This window comes from Sus scrofa, chromosome 15, assembly GCF_054392235.1.
Source record: "Sus scrofa isolate SSC_HxYL_T2T_F1_AM1 chromosome 15, Sscrofa_HxYL_maternal_Yorkshire_Landrace_v2.0, whole genome shotgun sequence".
Taxonomy (NCBI): Eukaryota; Metazoa; Chordata; class Mammalia; order Artiodactyla; family Suidae; genus Sus; species Sus scrofa.
In genome coordinates, this window is record NC_139397.1 from 61,998,426 (window position 1) to 62,024,636 (window position 26,211).

Here is a 26,211-nt window from a genome sequence, read left to right on the forward strand (position 1 = left end):
ATGCATTCATCCTACACACATTATCACCTTCCTTCCCACTGCTCCTAGAGCACTTGTTAATTCCTCTAACATAGCACTTATCAATGTTATTTTGTACTGATCTTTCATGTGTCTGTATTTCCACTGGAATATGAGTCCTCTAATGGCAAGAACACTTCCTTATCTCTGTATCCAAGCTTAGTGCCTGGCACAGTGCTGTATCCTGGCTTATATACAATAAATGTTTGCGTTCATGGAATGAATGAATGAGCCTGTGATTAGACACAGAGAATGGTATTGAACATTAACTTCGTCCTTGAGTAGAAACTATAGGCAATAAAGACGTATGTGGCCACATTTTAATATTTCCAGAAAGGATGGGAAAACCCTAACAGAGACTTATATTTACAACGGATCTCTCTTTTTTTTTATGTCAAATTTTACTTGCTGTTTATACATTATCTTCACTCTAGCCCCAGAGTTCCCAGGGTTCAGATGCTGCTGCATTGTAGACATATACAAGCAGAATATTTGAGGGTGGAAAAATAAATATTAATGAGTAAAAGTGTAGTGAGACTAGGCGCAGAGATTTTGAGGAAAGGATTTCAAGCAACTGAAGAAAAGCTGACTCTTGGCAGATCTTTTTTTTCTTTTTAGGGCCACACCTATGACATATGTTGAATCGGAGCTGCAGCGGCAGCTCTACACCACAACCACAGCCATGCCAGATCCGAGCTGCATCCGTGACCTGCGCTGCAGCTCAGAGCGTAGTGAAAAAAGTGAAAAGAAAAAGCAACACCAGATCCTTAACCCACTGAGTGAGGCCAGGGATCGAACCTGCATCCCTCATGGATATTAGTCAGGTTCATAACCTGCTGAGCCACAACGGGAACTTCTAGATCATTTTTAGAAGTTCAAATTCTCCCCACATTCTGTCTGGAGTACTTTGGCAATGTGATTGACATGCCGGTGACAATGCAAACACAACCCTGTCAGAGGTGGTCCCCTTCCAGAGGAACACTCAGCCCCTCCTAGGGAGAAAGACCTTTATTCCCAGTGGGTCATTCCAAGTGGAAAATGGGAGGGGAAGGGATGGGAGAAGAGAGTGAGGATGGGAATATTTTCTTTTTACCCGATAGACAAGATGGACTGTTGGGAAGAGTTTTATTACTATCTGTGCAGAAAGGCACAGGATAACATCACTAAAATGGTTTAAAAGAAAAGGAAAAAAAGTGAAGCCCACACCCTATTGTGGATGGAGAAACTGAGACAGTGAGGGGGGGGGAGGGAGTCAGCACGATAATATGAAATTATCAATCTATTATTAGTCTATAGGGGCCCAAGGGGCATCTCTGCCGAGATGCTTGCATTTACTGGTTTTTCTGCCCTGGCTTCGACAGAGACCAAGGTAACCAGAGGAGTAAAGACAGTGAAGGGAATTCTTGTCTTTGGGGAGTAAATTTATGAGGGATTTTCAGGGTAAATGCCCTGGGTAGACAGCCCCAAACACCCCTCTTCTCCCCAAACTGTGATTTGTCCTTCTTATGGAAGCAGAACCAGGATCTGTCTCTCCATCCCAGAAACTGGCTGCAGATCTCTAACAGTGATATAGGATATCTGCAAATCCTCCGCTTAAATGCCCCTTGGTTTACAATTCATTTTGCCTTATATATATGTATTTAGGGCCGCACCTGCAGCATATGGAAATTCCCAGGCTAGGGGTCGAATTGGGGCTGCAGCTGCAGGCCTATGCCACTGCCACAGCAATGCTGAATCCGAGCCACATCTTCAACCTACACTGCAGCCAGATCCTTAACCCACTGAGCGATGCCAGGGATTGAACCCACATCCTCATGGATACTAGTCGGATTCTTAACCCACTGAGCCACAATGAGAACTCCCTAAAAATACCTACATATATTTTTAAAATTTTATGGCTGCACCTGCAGCATATGGAAGTTCCAGGGCCAGTGATGGAATCCAAGCTGCAACTGTGACCTAAACCATAGCTGTAGCAATGCCAGATCCTTTAACCCACTGCACCAGGTCAGGAATCAAACCCTCACTTCCTCAGCCACCCAAACTGCTGCACTCAGCTTCTTAACCCACTGCACCACAGTGAGAACTCCAGTCTCAGTCCATCTTTGCAAACGTACTGGCTAAGGTAAGAGTCTCCCAAGGCCTGCCACCAGACTCAAGATGACCCTCTTGCAAATTTGTCCCCTAATTCCACCTTGCATTGCATCATTATTTTTGCCTACACACAACAAAAACAACAAAAGTCAAAACTAAGAGACAGGGCCCTAGAACAGAGCTAGAAAGGCTATATTAGAGGCCATCTAGTTCCACCTTCTTATTTTATTTTTTAAATGATTTTTACTTTTTCCATTATAGTTGGTTTACCACCTTCTTATTTTAATATAGGTCAGTGAAGGCCCTGATACACCAGCAACTTGCCCAAGGTCAAGAGAGAGAGCCAGTTTGGAACAGGGACTCAGATTTCCCCATGCCTACCCTGTCCTTTGTTCTTTACTCAACCCTTATCTACTTCATTCACACTTAACCCAGATCCAAAGATTACATATCTGTTATTCGATTGGAAAAGAAAAATGTTGACTTTCAAAACTCTCCCGATTATTCTCAGTGTCAAAGAGAAAAGTTACCTGTGTAGACTTGTCTTTGAATTTATTCCCAGTTGACTCTGAAGAGGGAACATGTCAGCAGTCCAGACCAGGACCTGTTCTCTGGCCTTGGAACCTTTGGGACTGAAGAAAATGAAGTCAGGTGGAAGTCACATGCTGACTTACAAGGTTAAGTTTTCAGTGCAAGTTTCCAGCCAAATGCCTTTTTGCCTAAAGCTAATTCTCTGAAATTCCTCTGTAATTCCAATAGCCACTCTGTGTGACTGCTGTTCTCCAACACTCAGTGCTGGCAAAGCTGAGATCTGGGAGGCGGGGGTTGGGGGGAGTCTTTATTTCCCTATTTCAAGGTGATGCACCTGTCACCTATCCTAAGTGGCCAGTTTCCAGAAGAGAGATCATGTTTCAGACCCATGACCCCTGTAGTCCTTCTGTGGAAACAGCTGGAAAGTTCACGATTTCTCTCTCTCTCTCTTTTTTTTAGGGCTGCATTTGCGGCATATGGGAAATTCCCAGGCTAGGGGTCGAATCAGAACTGCAGCTGCTGCCTTACACCATAGCCACGGCAATGCTGAAAGCCAAGCTGCATCTGCAACCTATGCCACAGCTTGTAGCAACACCGGATCCTTAACCCACTGAGCAAAGCCAGGGATCGAACCCACATTGTCATGGAGACCAGTAGCGTTCTTAACCTGCTGAGCCACAACGGGAACTCCCCAAATATACAACTTCAATCTGTATTCTCAGGGAGACGAATGAAAGCACTTACAGAAAAAAACAAAACATAAATAAAAACCACCCAACAATTTCATTCACTTGTCATTTCTATTCCTACATAACAGTTCAGGGACAGTACACGCTTCGTGGGCTTTTTATTAATTTTTTTTTTTTTAAGCAGACTATTTTGTTTGTGCTTGGGCATTGTTTTCAGAGACAGAATCTGCCCATAATTTAAACATCCTGGATTCAGTTACCACAAGTGTCTTTTTGGAATATTAACTCTTAGCACTCTTGTGGGTCTCCTGTAACTTTAGGGTAGTGACCTGGGGTAACCACTGGGTATTTAAACATGGATTCCAACCCCATGGTCTGGTCCTGGTGGTGGGAGGGGGTCGGGAAAGTTTATCAACCAATACTTTATTTCCACCCTCTGACCCGGCAGGTTCTGGCTTTAGTTATTCCACTGAGAAATGTCAGAGGGGACAGGAAAACGAAGGCTGGCAAGATCCCTGAGGGTCTGGATTCAAGGAAGTGATTTCATTTGTGAGCCTTTGGAATTAAAATCAGTAAGTATGGTTCACTGTATGAAAATAGCAGTGTGCATATAAGAAAAAAAAAAAAATGCTGGCATTCCTGCTATGGCCCAATGGGTTAAGGATCTGGCATTGCTGCAGCTGTGGCATAAGCTACAGCTGTGGTTCAGATTCAGTCCCTGGCCCAGGAACTTCCATATGCCATGGGTGCAGCCATTAAAAAAGAAGAAGAAAAGAAAAAAAAAAAAAAGAAAGAAAATGCTACTGTTCTCTGGCTGCGCAAAACAAACAGGGTCTATGAAGCCTGAAAATGCTTCAAAGCAGAGACAAACATTCAAAGGAAATGTTTTAAGAGCGACAAAGTAAATATAAAAAGTCCTTTTGGCTTAGAAGCTAAGACTGTCCTAAGAGGCTCTGTATGGACCTCGCCTGTTTATCTTAGGACATTTGTGAGCCAGGCAGAGCTGCCAAGTTACAAGAATAAAACAGGCTTTTAAGCTTCAGCAAGTTAATTAAAGGGAAGAGTAATCACAGGTAGCACAAAACCTCACAGCCACTCTTGCTTCTGGAAGTTTTTCCCCTTCCTGCAGAGAAAAGCAAGAACTGCCCTAAAAGGATTCCACACCTGTGGATAAAAACCCAGGGGCACCCATAGGAGTTAGGGTGGAAGAAAATTAAAAATATACTCTGCCAGGTGTGTTATATGCCCAGATCAGTAGGGAGTGCTGTTGTTTTGTGTTTTCCATATTCAAGGGAGCAGACATGTCCAAAAGGATTTGGCTTGTGTAATCTTAGCTTCGAATGTTTCAGCTTTCTTGCCTATACTCACAAGCCTTTATATCTATGCTCCAATCTGCAGTCCACAGTAATGTTGGTACTGTACCCATTTTTTTTTTTTTTTGGTCTTTTTATGGCCTCACCTGCGGCATATGGAAGTTCCCAGGCCAGGGGTCAATTCAGAGCTGTAGCTGCTGGCCTACACCACAGCCACAGCAACACCAATTCTGAGCCACATTTGCAACCTACACTGCAGTTTGCAGCAATGCTGGATCCTTAACCCATTGAGGGAGGCCGGGGATGGAACCCACATCTTCATGGATAGTGATTGGGTTCTTAATTCACTGGACCACAAAGGGAATCCCCATACCCATTTTTTTTTTTTTAAAGCATCTGGGGTCTAAGAAGCTGTGAGCAGTGGAAAGGGAGCCACAAATGCCATCTTTTGGCTCCTCAGAACCTCCACCAATAGTCTTGGTCGCTGATCCTACCTCTAGGACAGAGCAGAGCACAAGCTGGTCAGGGTAAGGGAAGCAGGGGCTTGAGAAATGTAGAGTGAATGTGAGAAACAGAAAACCTGGGTTGTCTGGATCAAAGCAGGCTGAAGGATTGTCATGGGGCCCAAGAGATGAAAGAAACCAATGGGACCACTTGATTCCAAATTCCACATGATACAGGAGTCCTCTGCTCAAGAATCTTTTTTTTTTTTCTTGTGGTACCATGCCCATGGCATATGGAAGTTCCAGGCCCAGGGATCAAACCTGTGCCACAGCAGTAACCAGAGCCACAGCAGTGACAACACCAGATCCTTAACCCACTGAGCCACCAGGGAACTCCATCCTCTGCTCAGGATTCTTGACCAATGGTCAACCAACCTCTGCTTGGAAACATCAAAAATATTTCTGGCAGACGCAGTTGCAGCACTTGGCTCCATGTCAAGAATGGATACAGCAACCCAGCTTCAAGGAATGCGGTTAGCTGATAACCTCCAGCTGTTACTGCCTTCAGAGTCAGCCTTGGCTTTTGAGCTGAGATCAGTCTTCTCTGGAAGATGCTCTCCCCCCGCCCCCTGCTTCCCTGACAATGGCTGAGCAAGGTGGTGATATAAAGGCTTGACCTAGTTCAACCTGCATCACGGTCTGAGGGCTCTGCTGCCCAGTGGTGCTTTCTCTCCTTTTCCTTTTCCAGGTGTCACTCCTCAATAAACCTTAATCAATGAAGCTGGAAAGAGTTCCTGTTTTAGCTTAGTGGACTGAGAACCTGACGTAGTCTCCACAAGGATGGGGATTCGATCCCCGGCCTTGCTCAATGGGTTAAAAATCTGGTGTTGCCACAAGCTGTGGTGTAGGTTGAAGATGCAGCTCGGATCTGGTGTTGCTGTGGCTTGTGGTGAAGGCCTCAACTACAGCTCTGATTTGACCCCTAGCCTGGGAACATGATACAGGTGCAGCTGTTAAAAAAAAAAAAAGTGAAGCAGAGGTTTTGTTTGTTTGTTTTTGGCTGCACCTATGGTATGCAGAAGTCCCCAGGACAGGGATCAAACCCTCACCACAGCAGTAACCAGAGCCACAGCAGCGACAACGCCAGATCCTTAATCTGCTGAGCCACTAGGGAACTCCAGAGGGGATTTTTTAGGGTGTAAAATTATTCCATGTGATACTGTAATGGTGGGGACATGACACTACATGTTTCAGGGGCCTTCACAGCGCAAAGAGTGAATCTTAGTGTATGCAAATTAAAGAAAAATTATTTAGGAGCTCAGGGCTTCCCAGGATGAAAACAATCTAACCATATTACAGATATATGAAATAACTCCACTGGAGGTACTGTGGGGGTAAAGACGCTGGCCTAGCTAGCTTTGTAAGTGAGTGGAATCTTTGGAAAAGACCAAAAGGAAAAGAACTTGTCTATAACCACCATTCTCCAGCCGATAAAGTTGCTTCCCACGGATGTATGTGTTAACAGTTCTAATACCGCTACACACGTATGTTGCAATTGAACAATGAAGTGGATGGATGGCAGATGGTGGGAGACAGGTTTCTCATCATCTAGGCAGGGAGTTCTGGACAAAAAGGGAGGTCTAGAAAGATCCATGCAGTCATAGATTGGGGTTGGAGACATCACTATGAATCCATGTTCTGCTGAATATAGATTCAGATGGTTTCCTACAGAAATATTTTTAAATGTGTGTGTATACACAGGTTAGAAGACAGATATATCACTTCTTGTGCTATCAGCCAAAAGGGCCTGGAAGAAACAGCACCTCAGTAGCAATAAGCATATCTGGTGCCCAGATCTTGGTTCTCAATACCATTCTCCAGTCCAAGGAACCAGGGCTCCTTGAAGAAATGGCTGATTCTAGGACTGGGGTAGGAAGTAGATAAGACAATCCTGGAGCATCTTCCAGGGCCAGAAAACAAAGAAGGGCTCAAAAACCACACCAAAACCCACATTGATGGGAGCATAACAATGGAACACAGAAGCCAACTGATGGATAAGAAATGAGGTCCTGCTGTATAGCACAGGGAACTACATCTGGTCTCTTGGGATAGACCATAATGGAAGATAATATGAGAAAAAGAATATGTATATGTTTGACTGGGCCACTATGCTGTATGGCAGAAATTGACTCAGCACTGTAAATCAACTATACCCTAATTAAAAATAAATTTAATTTTTAAAAAGAAGCCAACTGAGAGCCTTCCCAATGACAAAGCTGGAACAAATTGAACAGTTAAAATAATAAATTATGACTAGATATAATGTGAAGTATGGAATAGATATGCATGAGTCTCTATTAACATATACAAATGATTTAGCAAATAAATAAATGAAGATAGGAGACAACTCCTCCAAGAAAAAGAATTCTGACCTCTTCGTGGAAAAACAAACTTAGGAGTTCCCGTCGTGCCTCAGCAAAAACAAATCCGACTAGTATCCATAAGGACGTGGTTTGATCCCCAGCCTTGCTCAGTGGGTTAAGGATCCAGCGTAGCCATGAGCCGTGGTGTAGGTTGAAGACGTGGCTCAGATCTGGTGTTGCTGTGGCTGTGGTGTAGGCCAAAGGCTACAGCTCTGATTCACCCCCTAGCCAGGGAACCTCCATATGCTGTGGGTGAGGCCCCAAAAAGACAATGAAAAAAAGGAAGAAAGGAAAGAAAAACAAACTCCACCCTCAACAAGGCAACGCTTAACTCCTTACGCAGGAGATGTACACGGTGACTTTCTTCCAAAGGGGGAGAAGAGAGTAATTTACAATGGGAAATCTGGCAAGCACTGCTTTAGCCAGGCAATCAAGGTCAATGCCAATAGTGAGAAGTCATGTTCATGGTACATACCCTTGATAAGATGCAATGAAATGGCACTTTACTTCTGCAACCTTCCTCCCAAGAACCCACAGCCCTCGTGTCATCATGAGAAAAACATCAGACAAATCCCAGTGGAGGGACATTCTACAAAAGACCAGATCAGCAGTCCTCAAAACTTTCAAGGTAATCAAAAGAAAGATCTGAAAAACTATCCAACCAAGAGCATCAAAAAGTCATGTCCTGGATGGGACCTTGGAACAGAAAGTGGACATGAGACCAAAATCAAAGAAGTCTAAATGAAATATGAATTTTGGTTAATAATAATAATCTGTCCATATTGGCTCATTAATTGTGACGTATGCAACATACAAACATCAAATGTTAATAGAAGGGGAATTCTGGATGTGGGTTATATTGGAACACTGTTCTATCTTAGTTTCTATAAATCTAAAACTATTATAAAATACAAGGTTTATTTTTAAAAACCACTCCCCTATATTTTATTTGTTTTGTTTTGTTTTGTTTTTAGGGTCCTACCTGCGGCGTGTGGAAGTTCCCTGACTAGAGGTCAGAGTGGAGCTGGAGCTGCCAGCCTACGCCACAGCCATAAGATCTGAGCCACATCTGTGACCTACACCACAGCTTATGGCAACACTGGATCGTTAACCCACTGAGCGAGGCCAGGGATCAGACTTGCATCTCCATGGACACTAGTCAGGTTGGTAACCCACTGAGCCACCATAGGAACTCCGAAACAGTTTCTCTTTTATCCTCACAAAGTGTATAGCCTCTACATCATTAGTGGTGGATGGTTTCTGGAATGTCATTGTCCCTCTTAAAGGGCCGCTCCAGATCTGGATTCTGCCAGCTAGACTTGGTCTAGACAGAGAGACTATTATCTTCTCTGATGTGTTCTTCTATCAGTGTGACCTATGGGGGGGGGGGGTCTGCGTAAGCCTCATTGAAGCAATGCCTTTACTGTTGTCCTGTAGCCAAAGTTCATCAAGTGGGTCTGTGGCGAGATAAAGAACTTGTTGCAGAATGCAGACCAACTCCATCATTAAGTCCATTGTTCGGTTCAGCTGACTTGTTTTCTTAGGAAGATGTTCTCAATGGAGGAAGCTGTGTGTTGGGTGACATCTGCCTCAGCCTCCCCATCTCACTGTGGGCTGGTTCACTGATCTAAGCCACCCCTCTCAGCTTTGTTTCCTCCTTCCATGTGGCAACACACACTTGCGCTATTGTGTCTTCCTACTGCCTATCAGTTCCTAGAAAGTGTGTAGATAGTCTACAAAGAATACCCAAAGATGGCCCAGAAGGAGGACCTGGGTGAGAAGGTGCGGCAGTCAAGTAGAGAAGCCCTGAGGCTGAGTCCTGAGTCCTCCACTTTGGTGGATCCTTCATTAACCTGCTGTGGGTAAGGACATTCTGCTGTCCAAGCCTCGCTTCCCTCATCTGTAAAAGGAGGTGGTAGAGCCAGGTAATATGGAAGTTTCCAGGCTAGGGGGTGAATTGGAGCTGCAGCTGCTGGTCTATGCCACAGCCATAGCAACACCAGATCCTTAACCCACTGAGCAAGGCCAGGGATCAAACTTCCATCCTCACGGATACTAGTCAGATTCTTAACCTGCTGAGCCACAATAGGAACTCCTAAGAGTTTAATAAAGGAACTCTTTACATAAATTTGAGTAGAGTTTGGAGACAAGAGACACTGCAGTTCCCAGGGGCTGTATGACCGAGACGATGCTGTCCTCGGCCTAAGGGGTCAAAGGGACAGAGCTATGTGGAGAGGGCCATGTGGCAGGAGTGTGGCCTCCAGTCAGGGGACCCAACCAGCCCAGGCAACACAGCAGGAAAGGAGCAAGGGGGATAAATGCTTTCATGTCACTCTTCCCTCCCTCTGCCCTCCTGCCTGTGGCCTCTACCGGCAGAACCTGAACTAGGAGCCAAATGCAAGGGAGCCATTCAGAGGAGAGTGGAGGAGGGTGGGGATGGGATTTAGGGGCAAATGGAATATCCAGCACCCATGAAATGGTAAACTCCCTCCAGACCACCCACATGGCAGACTGGTTTTGTGGACCCAAGCTCTGTGACCTTGGTCAAGTCACTGCTTCTCTAGGAATGGCTCTCCTTATCTGTGAAATGAAGGGTCTGTACCAGAAAGTCTCCAAGATCCCTTTTAGTCCTAAAGTTCGTGGTTGCAGAAGCCACCCGAATGCCTCACTGGGCTGAGGCAGATCTGTGCCTGGAGCCCTGACAGCTGTTTATTTACTAACATCTGCACAGGCCTCTCTTTTCTGTGAAGCCCCCCCCCCGCCCCCACCACCTTCATCTGTGCAGGAATGGGCAGTGCATGCAGGCCACCGAGCCACCTCAAGGAAGGAGCTCACTCAGGGATGCTGGACAAGAAACTGTGAGGACAGAAAACCAGACAGAGCTCCAGACAACTTACAGTGAAAGGCCAGGAGGCAGCAGAGAGGCCAGTCATTCAGCCAGTGGGCGGGCCAGCAGTCAAGGGCTCGCCTGCTGGTTCCGGCAGTAATCTCGAGGGGCCCCAGCCCCTGACGGCAGCTGGTGCAGCCCTCAGGCTGGCCCGGAACCAGGCTGGTAGGCCCAACACAGAGGTGGCTGCCAGCAACCACGCAGCTGGTAATAATTAGCCAGAAAATCAAACTATGGAAAGTTCCAAGGGTCCAGGAGAGCCCCACGTGGACCAAGGAACCTACACCAAGCCTTCCGCCGCTGCCTTTGGGATATTTTGTTCGGTATTGTGTCTGCTTTTTCCAACTCCTCCTGTCTGCTTCTGTCTCTTAGGAACCTCCTTTTAAAAATAGAGGGGGAGGCTGAGGAGCCCCCCAGGGCTGAAAGTACAGAAGGTGTCACTTCCCGTCCCCACCCCCATATATCTTAGGGGACCTAGGAGATACAACAGATTTCCTCCTTTCCCTCTAATCCCACTGCTGTCATTAACCTGGGACCCTCCGTAAGCAGCAATGGCCCCATGTAAGTCCTGGTTTATTGTTTATGAAGGTCTTATCTCCTTTAAAACCCTCCTCACCCTGCTCACTGATTCCTAAATTCTGCTGTTATCTTGTCTCCAGCTCTCCTCCCCAGCACCCCTGCCCCCCATCCGTTCTTATTGTGAACATGCCCACACATGAGCCATGTCTGCATTACAGCTGTTCAGTGAATTAAGGGCCTGACAGCCTTACTAGAGATAAAGAAAGAAGGGGAGTCTTAGAAGGTGAGTGGAAGAGGAGGTGCTAGGAAAGAGAAAAGGATGGAGAGAGAGAGACAGAGAGAGAGAAAGATATCACATACTCTGTCCAGGTGGAGTCAGTGCTCTAAGGGTTTGGAGAATTCAGATAAGCAGCTTCTCTATCAAGTAACATGAAAAGCTTGCGATGTGGATCCCAGAGCCTCAGAAAGGAGCTTGTCTCTCCAGACTAGAGCGGGTACCAACTGGGGAGCTGGGGAGGGGGGCGTGGGGAGTCTCCCTCCTCCAAAGTGCTCCCCTATTTGCTGCCACAGTGAAATCCGGTTCTCCCACAAGAGATGCTCCCATGTACCAATTCATTCATGCCTCACTCTCCAATGGTTTCCTGCAAGTCAAGCACTGGTAAATTGAGGGTTGGAGGTGATAGGGATGAGTAGGATAGTTACATAGGTAGTGGTAGAAGTCCCAGTAGGGGACCATAGAGAGAGAGGGAATTCCAGGGGACTTTGAGAGACCACTGTGAGTTAATAATCGCTCGGGAAAACCATCACAGAGTTCCTATTGTAGCTCAGTGGAAATAGATGTGACTAGCATCCATGACGACACAGGTTCAATCCCTCATCCTGCTCAGTGGGTTAAGGATCCAGCGTTGACATGAGCTGTGGTGTAGGTCACAGATGCTCCTTGGATTTGGCATTGCTGTGGCTGCGGCTACAGCTCCGATTCGACACCTAGCCTGGGAACCTCCACACTCCATATGCCATACACCAAGCGTGCAGCCCTAAAAAGACAAGACAGAAAGACAGGAAGGAAGGAAGGAAGGAAGGAAGGAAGGAAGGAAGGAGGGAAGAAAGAAAAGGAGAGAGAGAGAGAAAGAAGAAAGCCACCAGAATGTTGTGGAATGAAGCAGGCTTGCTTAACTATAAAACCATAAGTTAAAGCATGAGATAATGAGATATGCCTAAGGGCATTAAGTGAAAGATAAAATGAAGCTTGAATTCAAGTTCAGCAAAATAATGATCCTTAGGACCAAGAACAAGAATTTAAGGGAAAGATGACATTCCAAAGTAGAAGACCCTCATTCTACGGAAACCTGAGATGATTCGACATATTTTAGCAGATGTCACCACCCTTCTGCTGATCTGAGTAAGTACCATGACAGTCCTAGTTTGACCTCACAGGGTCAAATACTCTCCTACCCAAAACAAAGGAGGAGCTGCTATGTAAACCTGATGTCTGCTCGAGGATTGAGGAAGAAGGCATTCTTTTCCCCTCTCCACTTTGTTTGGATGATAAAACTGTAGCCCACCTAATTTTCAAGGCAGAGCCTCCTCGCCTGCCCACTTGTATCCCTCACAAGTGTCCCTTCTTAATAAATCTGTTTGTTTGTTTGCTTTGTTTTGATTTGGGGTGTTTTTTTTAGGATGGGTTGTCTTTTTTAGGGCTGCACCCATGGCATATAGAGGTTCCCAGGCTAGGGGGCAAATTGGAACTGTAGCTGCTGGTCTACACCAAAGTCACAGCAATGCCAGATCTGAGCCGCATCTGCGACCTATACCATACCTCATGGCAATGCCAGATCCTTAACCAGGGATCAAACCTGTGTCCTCATGGATGCTAGTCAGATTAGTTTCTGCTGAGCTATGATGGGAATTCCCAATAAATCTATTTCTTGCCTATCACTTTGTCTCCTGCCGAATTCCTTCTGCTCTGAGACACAAAGAACCTGAGCCTCAGTAAGTCCAGATACAAAGTGAGTGATTCTAATTTAAAAAAAAAAAAAACTTTGGGTTTGGGAGTTCCCATTGTGCCTTAGCAGTAGCAAACCTGACTAGTATCCATGAGATGCACGTTTGACCCCTGGCCTCACTCAGTGGGTTAAGGATCCGGCGTTGCCATGAGCTGTGGCACAGGTCAGAGACACGGCTAAGATCTGGTGCGGCTATGGCTGTAGCACAGGCCTACAGCTGCAGCTCCAATTTGACCCCTAGCCTGGGAACTTCCATATGCTGCAGGTACAACCCTAAAAAAGCAAAAAACAAAACAAAAACTGTGGGTTTGGAGTTCCCATTGAGGCTCAGCAGGTTAAGAACCCAACTAGTATCCATGAGGATATGGGTTCAATCCCTGGCCTTGCTCAGTGGGTTAAGCATCTGCCATTGCCACAAGCTACAGCATAGGTCCCAGATACAGCTCAGACCCCATGTTGCTGTGGCTGTGGCATAGGTCGCAGCTGCAGCTCCAATTTGACCCCTAGCCCCAGAATTTCCATAATGCTGTGGGTGTGGCCCTAAAAGGAAAACAACAACAACAATAACAACAAAACTGTGGGTTCAGGTCCCAGTCTGGATTTAGCCTGGGTTCAAGTCAGAGGTGTACCATTTCAGATGGACAGCCCAAAAGGGGATTCGTTTTTGATATGGAACACGGGATTAGGTGCAGAGGGGGCTGAGTTGGGGGTGGGGGTGAGACCCCCTCTGTCTTGTCAGAGTGACTGAAATCTCTGCAGAAAAGCCAGGGCAAATCCCTTGAGACAGTGGGCCGCTGGAAGCAGGTGGAAAAAGGTTAAGACAAACTGCTTCCCAGGCCTGGCCGCCTGACTGTGCCTCTCCCACCAGGGCGCCCTTTGCATCCGCTGACCCCTGCTCTCCAAATGCCTAAGAGGCTTGTGAGTTCTTGCATCCTGGTACAAATACAGCCCTCCTGGAGCAGAAAAGGAACTTAGATCGGGGAGGACGACATTTACCGTAAGGTAACATGTCAGCACCCAGACCCAACTCACACATCCCTGAGTTAGAATGCACACCCCAGCACTCAGCAGCTGTGGGTTTTTTGCATATTGCTTCCTTCTCTAAGCCCTGTTATCCATATTTGTAATCTGGGGATGACAGTAGTACAGTTGACCCTTGAATAATACAGGGGATTAGGGGTCACAACCCTCTGCATGGTCAGGCCTCCAAATGTGAGATTCTGCATCCATGGATTCAACCAACCACAGACCAGGCAGCACTGTGTGTGTTCATTGAAAAAAGCCCATGGAGTTCCCACTGTGGCGCAATGGGTTCGGCATTGTCTCTGCAGCACCAGGATGCAGGTTCGATCCCTGGCCTGGCACAGTGGGTTAAAGGATCCAGCATTGCTGCAGTTGTGCTGTATGTTGCAACTTCCGCTTGGATCTGATCCGTGAACCAGGAACTCCACATGCTACAGGGCAGCCAAAAAAAGAAAGAAAGAAAGAAGTCCTCGCATAAGTGGATCCATGCACTTCAAACCTGTGTTATTCAAGGGTCAACCGTCCTCAACTGATAGGCAGACTGAGGATTAAACAAGTGAGATCTGCGTATGAAGCATGTGGCACAATGCCCAACACATAGTAAGTGCTCGAAAAATGGCAGTCATTAGTTCCTTTCTTGCCTGCTTTTACTTCTAGTAAAGCTTGGCAAACTGATGCACACTACTTTCAAAACATTGACCTTGGAGTTCCCTGGTGGCCTAGTGATTAAGGATCTGGCATTGTCACTGCTGTGGCGTGAGTTTGATCCCTAGTCTGGGACCTTCTGCATGCTGCCAGCTTGGCCAAAAAATAAAATAAAATAATTGACTTGGACATAATCTAGTCTTAGGCTGTGCTCACAGATTTGCGCCTTGAAAAAGCCATAAAATTCTCTTGTAAGTCATGATCTTCTTCTTACTGTTTTTTTTTATCAGCTATATTTAGCTCTTAAATTTCATATCTCAGCTTGAAATCTTAAAGTCAGCCTTCCAAAAATACAAGTGGTTCAGCCAATGGCATTTACAAGCAAGTTTTTTTTTTTTTTAAATAACAATAGGTCAGAGGTGGGACTAATTTCCATAACTACAAAGACAGTTAAGTTATACTTATTTAATCAAAGGATTCAATTTGGCAAGGCCAATCCTAAAGACCAGTTGTTTCAGCTTTTTTTTTTTGAACTTATAGGAGAACATAAGCTCTTTCTCATAGGCCCTAAGCTGTCTCTCAGGGACCCTGGGTGCTTTCTGGCTGAGGTCCAGGCCCAACCGCCTCCTGCCCCAGCTCACAGCACAAATTGTTGGTGTCCTTTTTTTTGGCTGCACCACAGCATATGGAAGTTCCCAGGCCAGGGATCAAATCCGAGCTGCAGCTTCAACCTAGGCCACTGGATTCTTAACCCACTGTGGCAGGCTGGGGACTGAACCCACGCCGCTGCAGAGACGAGCGGGATCATTAACCCACTTAGCCACAGTGGGAACTCCCAATGCTAGTTACTTCCTATTTCCAGCCTGCCACCCAACTGCCTTACCTAAGGTTACTCCAATCTCTTTTACATGTAATACCATACATACTGAGTGCTTACTATGTGCCAGACACAGCACTAAGTGCCTTATGCCGACTAAGTCATTTTATCATAATATCTTCATGACATATGTACTGTTTACCATCGTCCCTCTACATAGAATATCATTATTTTGGTAATTTGCCAAAATACCAAAATTTGCCATGATCTAGGTGATATGTGGCAGAGCTGGAATCTGAACCCAGGGAGTCTGGCTGCAGAGCTGGCTCTTTCCCACTAAACCATATCACCTCTGAAAGGAGACATGAGGTTTCCTGGGGACAGAGCTTGGACAAGAATCCTGACTCTACTTGTTCACAACAGCATCCTTCCTCCATGGAACGTTCTGTCCTGTTCCTCCCAGCCCAGTCTCAGGGGCATCCTTTGCCAAAAATACGAGAGAAGCACACTCATAACAACATCCCTCATACCTCTGCCAAATGAGGCCACAAAAAATATTCGAGGCTGGAGTTCCCATTGTGGCTCAGTGGTAATGAGCCTGACGAGCATCCATGTGGATACAGGTTTGATCCCTGGCTTCACTCAGTGGGTTAAGAATCTTGTGTTGCTGTGGCTGCGGCATAGGACATTAGCTGTAGCTTTGACTTGACCCCCTAACCTGAGAACTTCCATTTGCCATGGGTGTGGCCCTTAAAAAAATAAAAGGTAAAACTTGGAAGGCATGAGCCTTATATATATATATATATACATATATTCAAGGCCAGGTGGCTGAGACTTAGGGGGCAGGGCTCAGATCCCACCTGCCTCACTAGCGGGCTGGGTTCCCTTGGTCAAGTCATGTCACATCTTTACCTTTAGACTGCTCATCAGTAGAGTGGGGAAACTGCCTTACGGGGACTTCCGTGGGATGACTCGGACCTATCACTCAGCACAATGCCTGGCTCAATAAGTAGCTGTCATCATGAAGGCTGATCAATAATACTGATGATGGATCTCGCAGTCCCCCACTATGAGAGAATTGAGAAGGGCCCTTTCTTTCCTTCTTTCTTTCTTTCTTCTTTCTTTCTTTCTTTCTTTCTTTCTTTCTTTCTTTCTTTCTTTCTTTCTTTCTTTCTTTCTTTCTTCCTTCCTTCCTTCCTTCCTTCCTTCCTTCCTTCCTTCCTTTCTTTCTTCCTTCCTTCCTTCCTTTCTTTTTCTTTCTTTCTTCTTTTTCTTTTTAGGGCCACACCTGCAGCATATGGAAGTTCCCAGGCTAGGAGCTGAACTGGAGCTGCAGCCGATGGCCTGCATCACAGCCACAGCAACACAGGATCAGAGCTGGATCTGCAACTTACACCACAGCTCACGGCAACCCCAGATCCTTAAACCACTGAGCGGGGCCAGGAATCGAACCCGCATCCTCATGGATACTAGCCAGATTTGTTTCTGCTGTGCCACAATGGGAACTCCAAGAAGGGCACGTTCTGAAAAGACTCAGAGAGAGGCCAGTGGCCCAGCAACCCCACTCCTAGATATACATATACCCAAGGGAGTAGAAAAAAGGTGTTCACACAAAAATTTGTACATGAATGTTCATAGTAATGTTATTCATAAGAGCCGTAAAGTGGAAGCAATCCAAATTTTCATCAACTGATAAATGGATAAATACAACGTGGCATTTTATGGTATATCCATACAATATCCATACAATGGAATCTTATTATTCCATTCCATTAATATTAATAGAATATTGAGCAATGAAAACAAGTGAAGTACTGATAAACTAAACATAGATAACCTTGAGAACATTAAGCGAAAGAAATCAGTCATAAAGGACCACATAATGTATGATTCTATTTACATAAAATGTCCTGACTTGACTAGGCAAGTACACTAGCAGTTGCTGGGGGTGTCAGGGGTAGGGATGGGAAATAATTCCAAATGAGTATAGGGTTTCTTTTTGGAGTGATGAAAATGTTCTAGGATGGACTGTGGTGATGGTTGCACAATTCTGTACATAAACTAAAAACCAACGAATTGCGTACTTTACATGAATCGTATAGTATGTAAATTACACCACAATAAAGATTACATACATGTATGTATGTATACAAACATTAAAAAAAAATTTTAAGGGAGTTCCCGTCGTGGCGCAGTGGTTAACGAATCCAACTAGGAACCATGAGGTTGCGGGTTCGGTCCCTGCCCTTGCTCAGTGGGTTAACGATCCGGCGTTGCCGTGAGCTGTGGTGTAGGTTGCAGACGCGGCTCGGATCCTGAGTTGCTGTGGCTCTGGCGTAGGCTGGTGGCTACAGCTCCGATTGGACCCCTAGCCTGGGAACCTCCATATGCCGCGGGGGCGGCCCAAGAAATAGCAAAAAGACCAAAAAAAAAAAAAAAAATTTAAAAAAAGAGGGAGAGAGAGTCCAGGTTGGAACAGAAGCTCTCTGGGGCCCTGCCACTTGTCTGTCCCTGTCCCCAGGGATGGGCTGCCTGAGATGGAAGAGCTCACCTCCTGAGCCCGCCTGGCACATGCCTCCTGTGGGTTCTCCAGGGCAGGAGAAGCTCATTAAGTAGGAGGCTAAGGGAGGGCCAAGGAAGAGCCTAGACAGGGCTGAGCTAGAAAAATCAACCCTGCTCTGTAAACAGTTGTTTTCAGCCTGGACACATCACCTGCTCCCCATTAGTCATTCTGAACGTGGTTTTCAAATCTTCCTTTTAACGGGGCACCCCAATAAGTCAGTCAGGTAAAGATGGAGATGCCTTGTTGCGAGCGGGAAGAGGAGGCTGCGGGAGCATCCACGGGGCCCCTTGTTGACCTCCTCCCCAAGGGGGATCCTACATCTGAAGAGCAAGGAGGGCCTTAGAGCACAGTTCAAGAAACATTTTTCTTTTTTTCTTTTTTTTTTCCTTTTTTGGCTGCAGCCTTGGCATGCAGAAGTTCCAGGGCCAGGGATCGAACCCATGCTATGGCAGTAACCAGAGCCACAGCAGTGACAATACCAGATCCTTAACCAACTCAGCCACTAGGGAACTCTGAGAAACATCTCGTTTTTAAGAGAAACAAAGTGGTCCCTGAGTTTCCCTGGGCATGGGGGATTTGTTCCAGGAGGCCCACTGACACCAAAACCTACCTACATTCAAGTCCCTTATATAAAATGACATAGTATTCGCTCAGAACCAACACACATCCTCTCTTATACTTTAAATCATCTCTCGATGACTTATAAAAGCTAATACATGTGAATAGTTGTAAATACAAATGTGAATGCTATGTCAATAATTGCAGGGCAAATTCAAGTTTTGCTTTTTGGAAATTTCTGGAATTTTATTTTACTTTATTTTCTTGGTCCAAAGTTGGTCAAATCCATGATTGCAGATCCTGTATATGAGAGGAACCCAGCCCTGAAGGAGCTTAGAGTCAACCGAGCTGGCAGCTACAGGCCTGCACCTGCTGGTATATGAATGCTAATGTCCCCTGTTAAGGCACAAACCCTGACATGGCACTATGGCTACCTCCTACAGAACCCTGAGGGTTTTCAGCTCTACATTTGTACTTCACACTGCCAGGGCTGGGAAGATCTGTCAACATTGTTCGCCTGCTTCAGTAAAATAATCTTTTAAAATTCATTTATCTCTTACAACACGTCTGTGAGCTGGGGTTATTATTGTCTCATTTGACAGATGAGGAAACGGGCTGAGGACATTCACCTTGTCTGAAGTCACGCAGCTGGAGAATATGGGGACCGAGAGTCAAACCCCCACCTTGGTTTCGGAGCAGGGCAGCCTGGCCTCAGTACAGATCCCTCCTCTGCATTTATTAGGTGTGTCTCCAGCCTCAGTTTCCCCATCTGTAAAATGGGGATGATGATGATAATACCCACCACCTTTAGAATGGTGCCTGGCACACAGTCTGTGCTCAACAAGAGTTAGTTGCTATCTTAAGATCACCAAGAAATAGATTACGACTCATGCATCCCATCCATTCTCTCATTTGTTTAGCTTGTTAGAGAACAGTACAGCAAGGTGATAGGTGCATAAGGAGCAAAATGTGTGCTCTAGAGAAGGACCATTGGAGTTCAGAGAAGGGGCATTTGAAATGCTTCGTTTATGATAAAAATCTGAGTACTTGTGCAGAAGCCATGCTGCGTTCTCTGTATCAGTTCAGTGTCAGCAGGTGCTGCCAAGGCTAGCCTCTCAGGGACGAACTGCTGGGGCATGTCCCTAATGATGGCGAGGGCCACATGCAGCCTTCAGGGTTGACCAGTTAGCTCCGCCACAGACGTGGATGTCTCCAAGGGCACCTGGGCTCTGCCCATAAAGGCGTAGCATTGAGCTCCAGTCTCACATCCCCACACCTGAGAAACAGCTCAAGGTGTGTATTCCCATGATGCGGGGAGGAGGAGGGAGTTTGGTGGGCAGGACACAGGTCCTGGGAAACAGCTGGACCACAGCTCACCAAGGTGAAAATGCCTTTTCCTTCTGCATCCATTTGGATCACTTCTCTCTGAATCTACTCAGAGCTGAAGGTATTTACAAATGCTCCTTGACTCCTTGCCCACCAAAAGAAAAGGAAAAAGAAAAAGAAACAAAGAAGTCAGGGAATTCCCAGAATTCTACCCTAACACTTCTACATCAGAAGGCAAACAAGAGGTAGTGCTTCCAGAGACCCAAGAATTAAAGTTAAAATTGGAAAGAAAGAGAGGAAAGAAATGCCTGACGTCCCTGGCGTCCACTCACCCACAGCACTGTCCCATCGTCAAGAAAACGCCCCCAGCCCGAAGCTTAAAGGTCAAGGGCTCTGCTTTGCTCCGTAAGTGTCAGACAACCCAAGCACACGCAGCCCCCGTTCCTACCTCGTAGGCGGTGGTCCCCGGGTCTCCTCTCTCCCATTGGCACCACCTGCTACAGTGGCTCCATCACCTCTGCTGGGAAGCTGACGCCCCTGATCAGGGAGCGGTTCCGAGAAAGGAAGGGGAGGGCAGGCTCTGAGATCACCGACGTGGGGAGGGGTGGGTCTCCGAACCAAACACTTGGTTCTAGGGAAAAGGATGTTTTGTAAAGTTTTGGCTTGAACGTTCAGGGGCAGAACAGGAAATGTCCACTGGGTCTGGGAGCCCCACGGAGAAATCGCTGCAGCCTCCTAGCTCTCTGATCTGTGGTCCCATCTGGAATTTAAAGCTCCTCTGTTTGAAGCCTGGTGCCTTTTCCCCCCTTCCTCTTTTCCTCCAGCACTATTTTTTTTCCTCCTTAATGTAACGTCAGCTTCGTTCCTCACAAGCTGGAAAATTTTTCCTCGGCCTAAACTTGGCTCAGGAATACTCTCCCCTTGTGAGAGAATTTCTCCTGTTACACAGTTCAGATTTAAAAAAAAAAAAAAAAAAAGAGAGAGAGAGAGAGATTTGTTTTGCCAGCTTTTGTACTAGAAACATTTTTGATGGATCACTCCCCACCCCCACCCCCAACCTCTGGATTCCAAGAAATATACACACCCACATCCCTCTTGGCTGTTTGTCTTGTTTGTTTTTTTCTTTTTTTGGCATATGGAGTTCCTGGGCCAGGGCTCAGATGCCAGCCGCAGTTGTGACCCACATCATAGCTGTGGCAATGCTGGATCCTTTAATCCACTGTGACTGGCTGGGGATTGAACCCATGTCCTGGCACTGCAGAGACACCATCCACCCTGTTGTGCCACAGCAGGAACTCCTTGACTGGTTTGTTTGTTTGTTTGTTTTTCTTCTCCCTCTTCTAATTGGAAAATAATAACAGAGTTCCCTGGTGGCTCAGCAGGTTAAGGATCTGGCGTTGCCACTGTTGTGGCACAGATTTGATCCCTGGCCTGGAAACTTCCATTGTTGTGGGAGGGGGCAAAAAAAGACAAAAATAATAATAATTGATAAAGATGGCAGTGAAAATGTCCTGTGGGTTCATAGAGTCCTGCCTGGGGCCAGCCTTCCCCACGTGCACACCTCTACCCACAGTGTAGGGCATGTGCTGCATGGCAGGGAGGGGAATTGATGATTTTCCTGGCCCTCTCCAGTTCTAGGTCTTTCCATGATGGAAGCGCAGGAATTGGCTGTCACAAATGGGATCCAGTTCCCACTACAAACTGCCTCCTCAGCGCCCCAGAAATGAAGCAGGAAGATTCCTCATTGTGATTCTTGGAGATGCTGAGTTGGGGGTACAGGAGGTGCAAGGGGATCCTGATTCAGTTGTTGCTGATGGCCTGGTAAGTGGCTTGTCTGTGAACTATCAAATGCAATGAAACTTGGGATCCTCATGGACCCCTGCAATAAAACTCAGTGGTTTTCACAGTTCTAACTGGAAAATTTGTCCACAAACAGGGAATTAGAACATCTCTGTTCTATTTATTAAAGGAAGGTGAATAATAAACAAATTAATAGTGTACACAAGATTATAAGAAAAAAGGTTTCATGCCAATTCATTAGGTTAGATAATTTCAAATGTTTTAGAGGTCTCCTTCATTTACAAAAATTATACAGTAGGGAGTTCCCTTGTGGCTCAGTGGGTTAAGGATCTGGTGTTGTCATGGCAGAGTGTTGGCGTGAATTCGATCCCTGGCCTGGGAACTTCTACATGCCATGGCTGTAGCCAAAAAAAAAAAAAAAAAAAAAAAAAAAAAAAAAAAAAAAAAAATTGTATACATAATAGGCTGAGGCTAACAATTTTAAGATGTTGAGTTGATGTACTGATTACATATTATTTTTATCTGGTTAGTGAGGTGAAACTGACCTAGGTGATATTTTTTTCTGTTCTAGTTTGACTTTGGTACCTGAACTTGAAAGTAATTGACATGCATTTATATTCTGAAATTTAGAGAGCCTATCATTTTTTTTTTCTCTTTAGGCCCCACCTGGGGCATATGGAAGTTTCCAGTTAGGGGTTGGATGTGAACCTCAGCTGTGGCAATGCCAGATCCTGTAACCCACTGTACCAGGCCAGGGATGGAACCCGAGCCTCTGCAATGACCTGAGCCTCTGCAATTGGATTTTTATTCCAATGCACCACAGGGAGAACTCCAAAAGGATTTTAAAAGTAGAATTACACTAAGCTCTAGGAGCTTGACAATGATTGCTACATGTGCATTTAATTGATGAACAAATTTTGGGGTGTTTTAAGCTAAGGCAATAAATTCACTCTCATTTTTCATCCTTCAAACTCCTGCTCTATTCCAGGTAGCCTGAAAGGTTCAGGAGCTATGAGTGTAGCAGAGGAAACAGGCAAGCTAAGCAATGTAGCAGGGAGTTCCAGGTGCTATGACAGAAGATACAGTTCCCATTGTGGCTCAGCAGTCATGAACCTGACTAGTATCCATGAGGATGAGGGTTTGATCCTGGGCCTCATTCCATGGGTTAAAGATCTGATATTGCCATAAGCTGCAGTGCAGGTTGCAGATGAGGCTCAGATCTATCATTGCTGTGGCTGTGGCGTAGGCTGGGAACTTCCATATGCTGTGGATGCGGCCATAAAAATACCAAAAAAAAAAAAAAAAAAAAAAAAAAGACTGAAGAAGAAGATACAGGTAAGATAAGAGCCCTGTAAAAACAGGGAGTGTATGGGATGGGGAACGGCTAGAGAGGCAGGTGTGGTTAAAAAAAAAAAAATGAAAGAAAAAGAAGGCCTATGGAGTCGCTTCTATAATCAATGGGAACCACTGAAAAATTTGAAGAAAGAGGGTTCATGTTTTGGAAGATGTTCTGAGAGGTACCGACGAAGAGGATTTCTGGCAGTTGGCTGAAAGAGATTTCATTACTGTTGTTGTTTTGAAGAGTGGATTATGTAGAGGTAATTTAGTAGCAGCTTTCTGGTCTCTGAAATATGATTTGCTCAGTTACAGAGGAAAAGAGAATTCGGCTGCCCTTTACAGAGGCCACCACCAGGACAATAAACGAGGCTCTCCATGTGGGTCAGGTGTCATTCTCAGGTATGTCCAGCAGATGGAGGCATTGTTGTTTCAGAAAGAAAACTTGTCCTTCCAAAAAGTCTCTGCATTACTGGGGCGGCTGAGGGTCAGCAGGGACTGCCCTTGACTCCTTTTGCACTGGGTGGCCGACAAGGCAAGTATCCCAGAGTATGCTGTAGAGACATCACAGGCTTTGCAGCTGGTGAAGTCGTGGCCAAATCCAGGCTCCCCCACACTGAGTACAGTGACCCTGTGAACTTAAGTCACTTGATCCAAAAAGCCAGGATTTCACAGGTCCACCAACTCCTGCCCATATTTCCAAGCTCTCACACTCTGAAAACCAGAAGCGTTTAGTAACTCACTCGGCAGCAAGACCTGACCTAAAATGACCCCAGGTAATGTGTGCATATTCTTACATTTCACGGCAGAAAGGGTTTCTATGTTTGTTTACAAGGTGCTCCCCCAGCCCACTGGGGGTTTGCCATGGTAAAATGTATATTATGCAGTCTTATCTTTCCAAAGGCTGAAAAAAAGTCAGAATTCTGAAGTACATCTGGTTTTGGGGTAAGAGATTGTGAATTTTCAAGGGTGTTGGAGGCTAGAAGTTGATGACTTATCTGAAGTATCTGGGACACAAACCCCTCTAGGGGTCTTTCTGTGCCAACCCCAGCCCATCAGATTTGGGGTCTCGCCCAGGAAAGAAACCCTTGGGGGAGGGGGAAGGAACAAAGCAAAGGATCCCTTTAGTTTTTGTTTTTTTTTGTCTTTTTAAAAATTAATTTATATTTCATACTGGAGTATATTTGGCTTACACTGTTGTGTTAGTTTCAGGTATACAGCAAAGTGATTCAGTTATACATATACATATATCTATTCTCTCTCATATTCTTTTTCCATATAGGTTATTACACAGTATAGAGTAGATTTCCTTGTGCTATTCAGTCAGCCTTTGTTGGTTGTCTATTATATATATATATGTTAATCCAAAATTACATGCACCTCAGTGTTCATTGCGGCACTATTCACAACAGCCAAGACCTGCAAGCAACTTCGATATCCATCAACAGAGGAATGAATAAAGACGACATAGTACAGGAGTTCCCGTTGTGGTGCAGCAGAAACGAATCTTACCAGGAACCATGAGGCTGTGGGTTCGATCCCTGGCCTCGCTCAATGGGTTAAGGATCCAGCGTTGCTGTGAGCTGTGGTGTAGGTGGCAGACAAGACTCGGATCTGGCATTGCAGTGACTGTGGTATAGGCTGGCAGTGGCAGCTCTGATTCCGCCCCTAGCCTGGGAACTTCCAATGCCATTGGGTGCAGCCCTAAAAAGGGGAAAAAAAAAAAAAGGATACAATGAACTTATTTACAAAAGAGAAACAGCTCACAGACTCAGAAAATGATCTTATGGTTGCCAAAGAGGACAGGTGGGGGGAAGGGGTAAATTACCTTCTCTGCTGTCAGTGTTGGACCATCCCCAGGGCCCCGTGCACACTGCATTGGAATGAGCAATGTCATTGTGTCCCCCACCCCCACCACTCCATCCACCACACTTGGACACTGGCAGCTTGCCCCTCCAATAAATGTTGGTTGATTGAATGAATGGCAGTGGAGATCGATGCCGCTGTCCTGATCAAAGGTCTTTGAGTTTCAGGAGGTGCGATAAGTTTTTATGGAGCAGAAAATGGTGTAAGGCTGCAGTCACTGCAAGAAGAAATCTGAGACCTTTTTTGATGTCAGGTCCTCAAGACCCCTTGCTTCATCCCAGGGCCAGAGACTGTACCTGTGGGAAGTACCCTGGACTGGAAGTTCCAGAGCCTGGGCTCTGGGCCCAAGTCTATCATCAGCCAGCCAACTGAGAGTCTGGGCAGCTGCTCCCTCAAGTTTCTTCTTCTTCTCATAGTCTGTGGCCTTATTTTGAGGGCATAGACCTATGGATTCATAGAACACATGATGACATCTAACCAAATTTGCCACTTCTAAAAATAGCGTATCTGGGAGTTCCCTGATGGCCTAGCAGTTAAGGTTGGAGCATTGTCACTGCTGTGGCTCAGGTCAGTGCTGTGGTGGGAGTTCAATCCCTGGCCCGGGAACTTGTGCAAAAAAATTAAATAAAGTAAAATTTTTTAAAATAGCACTTCTAAGTGACTATGTTGGACCAAGACAAGGATTCGTGGGTAAGGATGGGGGCAGTGTGCCTGGTGGCCACTTGGAAGTCAGCCTTGCAAACACTTATACCTTTACAGATTTATTCCTCTTTTCTTTAATTTTTAAAATTATAGCTGATTTAGAATGTTCTGTCAATTTCTGCTGTACAGCAAATGAACCAGCCATATATGTATATGCATATGTATATATGCATTCTTATATATGCATATATATATGCATATATGTATGCATTCTTTTTCTCACATTATCTTCCATCATGTTCTTTTGTTTGTTTGTTTTTGCAGGGCTGCACCTGGAGCATATGGAAGTTCCCAGGCTAGGGATCAAAACAGAGCTGCAGCTGCCAGCCTACACCACAGCCACAGTAATGCTAGATCTGAGCCTCATCTGTGACCTACACCACAGCTCACAGCAATGCCAGATCCTTAACCCACTGAGTGGGGTCAGGGATTGAACCCATGTCCTCATGTATGCTAGTAGGATTCTTAACCCACTGAATCACAGTGGGAAGTCCCATCATGTTCTGTCACAAGAGATTGGATATAGTTCCCTATGCTGTACAGTAGGATCCTCTTAGTTCTTTAAGAAATCTCCTTTTAGGTGTTTCTATTATGGCTCAGCAGAAACCAACCTGACTAGTATCCAATTTGGCTCCTAGCCTAGGAACTTCCAT

At 45.7% G+C, this 26,211-nt stretch overlaps 1 protein-coding gene and 1 long non-coding RNA gene across 16 annotated transcripts in view; one reads left to right on the forward strand and one right to left on the reverse strand.

Annotated features, from left to right (window-relative positions):
- TACC1 (transforming acidic coiled-coil containing protein 1) overlaps nt 1-20,418 on the reverse strand; it is a 112,252-nt gene extending 91,834 nt beyond the window's left edge. For 7 of the 15 annotated variants that reach the window (XM_085001093.1, XM_085001097.1, XM_021075694.2 and 4 more), the window contains exon 1: nt 20,304-20,418. Coding sequence is in view for 8 of the 15 variants with exons in the window: in XM_085001097.1 (XP_084857223.1) it covers nt 20,304-20,340 (37 nt within the window). In the remaining 7 variants the exon portion in view is untranslated. Of the gene's footprint in view, nt 1-2,642; nt 2,745-19,158; nt 19,299-20,303 lie in introns of those variants that run through there. The other 8 variants (XM_085001090.1, XM_085001100.1, XM_021075696.2 and 5 more) reach the window with 3 other exon arrangements.
- Nucleotides 20,419-20,998: 580 nt separating this feature from the next.
- Nucleotides 20,999-24,701, forward strand: LOC106506224 (uncharacterized). Its single transcript, XR_001301395.3, has 4 exons — nt 20,999-21,161; nt 21,488-21,676; nt 23,300-23,392; nt 24,403-24,701. It is a non-coding gene; the product is annotated as an uncharacterized LOC106506224 (long non-coding RNA).
- Nucleotides 24,702-26,211: the final 1,510 nt, after the last annotated feature.